The sequence below is a fragment of the Pyxicephalus adspersus genome, chromosome 10 (genome assembly GCF_032062135.1).
Source record: "Pyxicephalus adspersus chromosome 10, UCB_Pads_2.0, whole genome shotgun sequence".
In the NCBI taxonomy this organism is placed as follows: Eukaryota; Metazoa; Chordata; class Amphibia; order Anura; family Pyxicephalidae; genus Pyxicephalus; species Pyxicephalus adspersus.
The window spans coordinates 41,822,733-41,830,724 of NC_092867.1; the positions used below are offsets into that span (position 1 = coordinate 41,822,733).

The 7,992-nt window shown below is 41.6% G+C and overlaps 1 protein-coding gene across 1 annotated transcript in view; it reads left to right on the forward strand.

Moving 5' to 3' along the window:
* Window positions 1-1,134: 1,134 nt before the first annotated feature.
* The window catches only part of VDAC2 (voltage dependent anion channel 2), a gene marked incomplete in the record, with an annotated part of 11,818 nt that continues 4,960 nt past the window's right edge, over window positions 1,135-7,992 (forward strand). The window contains 3 exon segments of the mRNA XM_072423765.1: window positions 1,135-1,196; window positions 5,926-5,997; window positions 6,951-7,000. Coding sequence (XP_072279866.1) covers window positions 5,931-5,997; window positions 6,951-7,000 — 117 coding nt within the window.

The following is a 7,992-nucleotide window of genomic DNA, read 5'->3' on the forward strand; positions in this document are numbered from 1 at the left end:
CAAATCAGGAAAGTGGAAAAGCACCAGGTTGGCTGGTTACTTATATGTAAGTTCAGCCAATCTAGCAAGGTGGCAGCTAGGGACATCTGAAGAAAAATGAAAATTAAAAAAAAAAAACTTTTATTAGGCTTGGGATTTTCATGGATAGGAAATGTGGGCAGTGAATATGTGTGTTGTACATTACATAGACCTGACCACAGCACTCTGCACCTTATGTTGTACATTACATAGACCTGACTCCTGCACCTTATGTTGTACATTACATAGACCTGACTTCTGCCCCCTATGTTGTACATTACATAGACCTGCACTTTGCGCTTTATTTTGTACATTACATAGACCCCACCCCTGCACTCTGCACCTTATGTTGTACATTACATAGACCTGCACTCTGCACCTTATGTTGTACATTACATAGACTTGACTCCTGCACCTCATGTTGTACAGTACATAGAACTGCACTCTGCACCTTATGTTGTACATTACATGGACCTGCACTCTGCACCTTATGTTGTTCATTACATAGACCTGACCCCTGCAAAATAATTCTAGCCAAAGTATTTTTTTTTTCATGGTACTTGCCTGTTGATTAATATTTTGCAAATATTAAGCATAGGTCCAGGTGTTGTTAGTGTTCTCTGTACATATTAATTTATTTTGTCTTTTTCCTCACAATGTGTCCCTCACACATTGGGGGGTATGATTATGGTATAAAAATGCCCAGTGAATGTAAAGATCAAAAACCATGAACAATGATTATCAATGGTAGCTTCATACAAGGGAATTCAAAAGGAACCACAGCGACACCTATCGGCCCTTCGTTTCAGGTCACCTCCAGGATTACAAGCGCTTGCGCCAGCCACTCTCCCGCCCTACCAAGGACCCCAGTCTGGAATGGCGACATTAGGTATTGCCAGCTTGAAAATATATATATACATACTTTTAATTGAAATACCCTATTAATAATTTATTCACCAGTTCTACGTAGCTCTAACCAGACACAGTTTTGATATAGCTTCTGTATAACACATTCTGCTGGATGTTAGCGGAGTTCCCCTGAGCAGGCAATGTAAGGTTAGTAGGAGGCGGGTCTGGGTGTGTCTTGTGGGTGTGGCTTGGTTGTGACAGGCTCTGGATCTCCTTCACTTCGCCCTCCAGCTGCAAGCACCGGCCAGGCCGTACAGAGCTCTACATAGGTGAGAGGGGCCCCGGCTCTATGGCCGGCCTCGGGCTGGGGAGGGGGGTATTACAGGGAAGCACTTTACTGGTTTCTGGGTAATAGTGCTGGCAGAAGCCCGGAAGGTTCGTGTCTGCCCTGGTAAGTCATTGCCCTATCGCAGACGCCTCATTGCGGCCTGTGACAGCCGCTTCCAGTCACACTGACATCCCCTCCCGCCTGCAGGCAGCGCCCTGCCCCATCTACATCCTCCCTACTCATGACAGGACCTGCAGAGTGACCCCTCTGGCTGTGCGGGGGAATGCTGGGTTTTGTAGTTCAGCGCTGGAAGCTCGCAGAATGACGGAGGGCAAACACTGCAAAGGTCATAGATGGGGAATGCTGGGAGTTGTAGTCCTCCTCAGCTGGGGGGTCAGAGGTTGTTAGGAATTGTAGTCCTTTTCTGGAAGGTCAGAGGGGAATGGTGGGACTTCTTGGGTGAAAGGTCGCAGAATGGGGGTTGGTAGAGGATGCTGGGGATTGTAGTCCTCCTCATGTGGAAGGTCACAAACTGGGGGTGTCATATAAATTGCTGGAATTGTCTGTAGATGGAGGTCACGATATAAATGAGGATAGAAATAATGGGATTTGTATTCCCAATCTGGAAGGTCACAGATTGGAGTTGTTGGTTTGTTACCGGTATGTTTGGAGTTGTAGTCTATAGAGTGGAGATTGGGGGTGTGGTATGCTGAGATTTGTAGTCCTCTGCTGGAGGTCATAGATTGCAGTGATGCCCCGGATCGGGATGTAGGAGCCCCCATGTCAGGGTTGATATCTGACCTTCATGATGGAGCCATTCCTGGCTCCCCATATGGCCCCATCTGTTCTGTACGTTTCTATAGGGCCTGGATTGTTTCCCTATCCATCTCCTGTGTTTGCGGCTTTGTATTATCAGCCCTGTCATTGTACCCAGCAGGAAATAACTGGAAATGATCTTTTTTGAATTTTTTTAAGTGCTTTGTGCATTGCACCTAATCCGTGTTCATAACTTTGCCCTGGGTTGTAGGATTCATTCCAGAGATGGGCCGGCTTCCTGGGAAGGCGATGAGCATGCTTGCAAGATGGCCACCCCCAGCTGAAGGCTGCATGGCCTATACTATATATAGGATGTCACGGCGCCCCTTACTATTCCATGGTGACCTTAGCTGCCTGGAGGTCTTTGCTCTCTTTTCCCTCATCCCCACACTGCAGTATTATATTAGCATCATGGAGGCCCTGTCGTTGGGTATTGTTCTCCTAAACACGGAGGATTATTCTGATTTCTGGCTGCAGGTTGGAAATATTCACAGGCAGCAACCGATCCCTTATAGAGGAATCATCCGGATGCTGCTGTGCTATATATCCAACACCGTCACCTGGTGTGACCTCCAGTGTTACATGTGGCAGATATGTATAATGCAGACTGCTACCCCCACCACATGCCAGATACCGGAGTGAACCTTCCCATGGGAATCGGGAATGATAATAATTGATTCCAGGGAATGGCCAGACTGCAGATGCCTTGTCACCATTGCTTAGCTTTGTTAGAATTCCTAGTGCCGGGGTCACTTTTACCATGGGTTATAGCAGCCCAGTTGTGAGGAATGAAGTTTTGTCTTTCTGATTATTTCTATATTTAATTTCAGATGACTTCTAAATTAGAATATTATACAACCATTAGTCCTGGCATTGAGAAAAATAGATTGCGTAGGGATACATTCTCTCTGGGTTAAATATGAATTTAAAACCTTTCCTATTCATGGTAAGAGGTTAAAAGGTATTTGCATGGTAGCATCAGATAGAAGATGCAATTTTCGCTACTTTGTGATATAGAAGTGCTGGAGTAGTAAAGCTGATCTTACTGATCATCACTTTGTATGGTGCCCACTAGAATTTTGCATTATGGGAGATGTCCATTCTACGTTTTGTGTACTTCTATTTAATAAGTATTCAGTTCTTCCTCCTGATTAAGAGATGTGAATGTACAGTATGGATCCGGACCCCTTGGGTTCAATTGTGAGCTGGTATCATTTTATTTTCCTAATTGGAGCTGCAGATTGTTCCAGGTATAGCGATGACCCCCATTACAAGTCAGTGTTCTGTGTGGCCATGTTCTCATGACATTGAGCGGTGGTTGTCTGTGAATGACAGACGTGACCCCGCTGACCCTTTATCTTATCACTCGGCTCCTTTTATAGGATGTTACATCAGAAAGTGAAGGTGATGGGAAAGGCCATCCATATTGTAACATTTCACAGTCATGGCCATTGCTTTCCTGTGGACATGAAATATGGCTTATTGATAACTAAACTTCCACATTTATTTCTTAAACAATAATATATTAATGTTCAATATGCAAAGCTTGAGAAATAAAATTTCCATAGTTCCCCTGCAGTGCAAAATATGTTAGCTGGGTTTGTTACTATTCATTTAATTGGTTCTATTAAACCGACTTGTATGAAAAGGCAAAATAGACCCTGTAATCTAAACATTAGATCATATGTGTATATTATGTGTTATGTGTATTTCCCTGTAAAATCCTCCCCCGTGTGCACCTCTGATAACCCTGAGATTGCTGCTAGGTGCCAGCTCCATAGATGTGATGTCCCTACAGACTCAGAGCTGTCACTAATTTGTGTGTTAAAGTGAAAGCCTCACTTGTTCTTCAGTCAGGGATGTATGGGATGTAAGTGCTTTTGCTGTAAATCAATATATTCAAATTCCCCTAACTGCTCCCAGTCTGCTGATTTGTTTCTAATAGGAACGGCAGCAAACGTCCTCTTGCCTTGCCCATAACTGGCCTTGTTGTACCTCCTGTTTATTATGCCGGTTAATGTCCCTCATGGGCATAAGGTTCAGAGATGTGAAAAACTTCTTAGTAACACTCCAGGAAGATTTGTCATAGCAGGACTCTGCTTTCCTCTGTGACCATTGCTAAGAAAAGCCTGGAGGTCAAACCATCCTGTGCCTAAGCTCGTCAGCAGGGGGAAGGGGAAACTTCCCACCACAGAAGGTTCAGCAATCAACATCGGGGTATGTAGCCCCAGTAGAGCTGTGCAGATAGGAAGGGGAAAGATGCTGGGCCAGCACAGACAGTTCTAGAAAAGGAAATTTATAATGTGTTTTGGGGGGGTGCTAGGAAAATGACTGGAGTGTCATATCCTTTGTAAGTTAGTAACACAATAAAAGGTATTAAAATAATACTTTAGGAAGAGGCATTTAAATTATTTTTTTTTCTAATTGGTGATGGTATTCCTGTAAGTTTTTGGTTTGGTCCGTGTAAATTCTCCTTAATTTTATTCTGTGCTGCTATACAGAGGAAGTTGTAGTTGTACCATAGAGTTGAAGTTGGCAGCAGCAAAGCCCTTTCTCTATGTATACAAAGGGGGGTTGTGATGGGAACATTTGGGTGTCGAGCAGTCACTCTCAGTATGCGGATGCCGGTGATACAATGATTTCTTGGAATGTAGACACCTCTGGTGTTTGTCCTTCCTGATAGCAGGCTGTCAGGGTGTGTTGGGGAGCGGTCCTGTAAGTTTGCAGAATGTTGTATTCTCATTCAAATACAAATATTTCTTTTGTAGAAGCCAACTCCTAACCTCTCCCATGAACAAGGAGCATAAATAAACTTGTACTGTGCTGATTTCTATGTTTTAAATCAACCTATTTAATGTTTAGTACTGCTGTGTGTAGCGTGTGTGTAGTTTAATATTTTTTAACCTTTGAAGCAGATTAGCCTAAATTGCAAATTAAAAATAGTTCATTCATTTTCACAGTTGTAATGCTGTGAGAAAATAGCAGAAAAGACTTCCGTTTATTTCAGTACTGGGAGATGGTGATCATCAGATTTATCAAATGATGTTTGCCTGTTTTTTTTCCCAATTAACATTCGCCCCTTTGTTTTACCTTGATCAATACTTTTGCTGTAGTCGCGGTAGGTGGTCACTAGGGGTCACTGCATACAAGTCCATGGCCACAATAGACTTGCACTATGGTCAATCACTGACTTTGTTCTTTGCTCTGCTTACGGCCACTACATTACAATTGGTGATCACTATTCAGGGGAGTGGAGCTTGTCATTGCCCATCCAGGTTATTTATGATACATCGATTAGCTTCACTTGGTAAGTGTAGGGTGTTTAAGTGAAAAAATGGAAATCGTTTATTGGGCCTATTTATTAAAGACCAGTGATCAGATAATGTCTTTTCAAAGAGCTCCTTCATTTTCCCTGACCTATTTCCTTCAGTTTTGTGAATATCATAGCCTAGAGGTCATAGGTTCCCCATATGACCTTCTTATCTCATTGTCCTTTTGTTTCTGCATGAGGGACCATCCCTGTACAGAACGCACCTGTGTTCTTCCTCCTCATTTGCTGACAGTGGTATTTTCAAATGCAGCTGACAGCATGTGACATATGACCTTATAAAAAGTAAGGTGAGGGAGCATTGGGTGAGAAAAGAACTGCACTGTTCTTGCAAAGGAATTTGTCCCACCCCCACCTACATATCTAGCTAGTTGTCCAGAGTGGTGCAGCAGGGAGGTATTTCATTGCACACATACCACTGACAGTGATTTGTCTGGTCTGACAGCCTTTAAACCAAGCTTCCAAATCTCCGACCCTGGTGCTAGTACAGGCATTGCCAACCCCATGGCGATATGAGGGCAGTAGGTCTGTAGCTATTTTTTACCTTTGTTGTTCTCTTTCTTACAATATTTATTATTATTTGCAGTCAAGATGGCCGTTCCTCCTTCCTATGCTGACCTTGGCAAATCTGCCAGAGATATCTTCAACAAAGGATATGGTAAGTTGAACGGAGGGAAGTCTACTATTCATGGCTCAGGAAAGGTTATGGAAAACTTTTGTCGCCATCTTTTAATTGTGAAGAATTTACTGTATTCTGCAATGTAATAATATTATGGCAGTGGCAGCAAGAGGAAGCTGGTGGTAAATTTAGGGAGTATATTGTGTAACATTTAATAAATTGGTAACCTTAATAAAAATATTTCCATATTGGTAGTGGAGATTTTTATTACAGCCTTACTGGAATCTCCACAAATCTTTAGAGAATGCTAAAGCCTACAAATGGTGAAGCTCTCACCTAAAGGATTCACAATGAAAAATAGTTTGGAGGGGGAGGTTTCAGCAGCAGAGGATTTGCTTTCTCTCTTGCAAACTTAAACCAGGTTTGAAGGTATTTTCTATAATTATCAGGATAGGTATTTGAAATAATGGTGTGCCCAGGTTTATATTACTCTTGGTTAAGTCACCTCCATGGTTACCACACTGAGATGTGCAGGGGATTGCAGGAACAGGGTAAAGTGTTCTCTGATGGTTGGAACTGGCATGCCTCACTCTATATAACATTTCCTGGCATTTGGTTACAGATTATCAAATTCCAAAAGCTGACCAAACACACAAAATGGAAATTAGAAAATTGTGGAGAGGTTTTTAAACCTATCAAACACTCCTAATAACTTGTAATACTTGAATTGGGACATTTGAGGTGGGCATGATTGGCTGATGGCCATGGAATTCTGCAAGAGTCCATTCCAGTGACTGTGCAATTATTTTGCAATTCAGACTTGAAGCCTCACAATCGGAGTGTTTTTAGGAATCCAGCTCTAATAGACAGCAAAGCTGGATGTTACCTGAAGGTACTTTATTTTTTGTATAAAATGTTATTTTTTTCTGAATTTAGGTTAAACTTTTGAAGGTTGTTACTTGGTATTAACAAAGATATGTTCTTGTGTTCAGGCTTTGGGCTGGTAAAACTTGATGTCAAGACCAAGTCTGCAAGTGGAGTGGTGAGTTTGTTCTTGTATCTTCTGTATAAAACAAAAACATATTTGGCCTGCATTTTTCAAATGCTTTGTATGTACAGTACTAGAAATTGTTTTTAATATTTTCTTTGACCTGTTAATCGCCTTTCTCCAGTCATACTTAGATTTTTTGGCAAGGAATGCATTTCATTAGTTCCAGGTGTCCCACTACAGAACAGTTCAGTAGATAGTTTGGTAACAATTGCAAACTTCCATTCTACTTATGCAGTTTTCATTGGAATTCTCTGTAATGTCATTAACTGGCAGGAATAGAGATTATCTTTAGGTGCCTGAGAGGCTGTCAAGCCTTGAGCAGAAGGCATTGCAAATATTTCTATGTAGAATGAATCTGATATCCTTTGTCCACAAGAACATGAATTCAGAGCTTGATTTGCATTCTTCCCTGTGAGTAGTGTATACACAGTGCAAGTATGTGCTGGTAAATAATAACTAACAGAATTCAGCCAGTTGTGTCCTGACACCTAAGGGGTGTACCAGTTCTTTGTGTGTTTTATATAGCAACCACTGTTCCTCCTAGAAACTAATCTAGCAAATGCAAATTTTAGCTGCACAATACCATAATACAGCCTCCTAGCTCTTATAATTGGCTTTCCAGTGGTCATTTTCATTGCACAAATAAATCCACAGCAAATAAAAGGCAACTTTACCCCATACTTGTGCATCTGTAAACCTAACAAAGGGGAAATCAAACTGAATAAATGATGATGAATACATGAATAGACTTTTCTCCAGAATGGTCCTACATGTGATGGATAGATAGTATAATTTTTTTTCACTGGTAAGCAGGTTTATATATATATCTAAACTTGAAAGAATTGAGATTTCCTAGACAATAGATCTACATAGAGGAGAGTACAGGAATGTAAAATAGATATTTAAGGTACTTCATGGTCCATGACACATTTACATGGGACAAGCAGTTAGAATTTTCATGTATTCGTAAAAGCAGTGGGGGG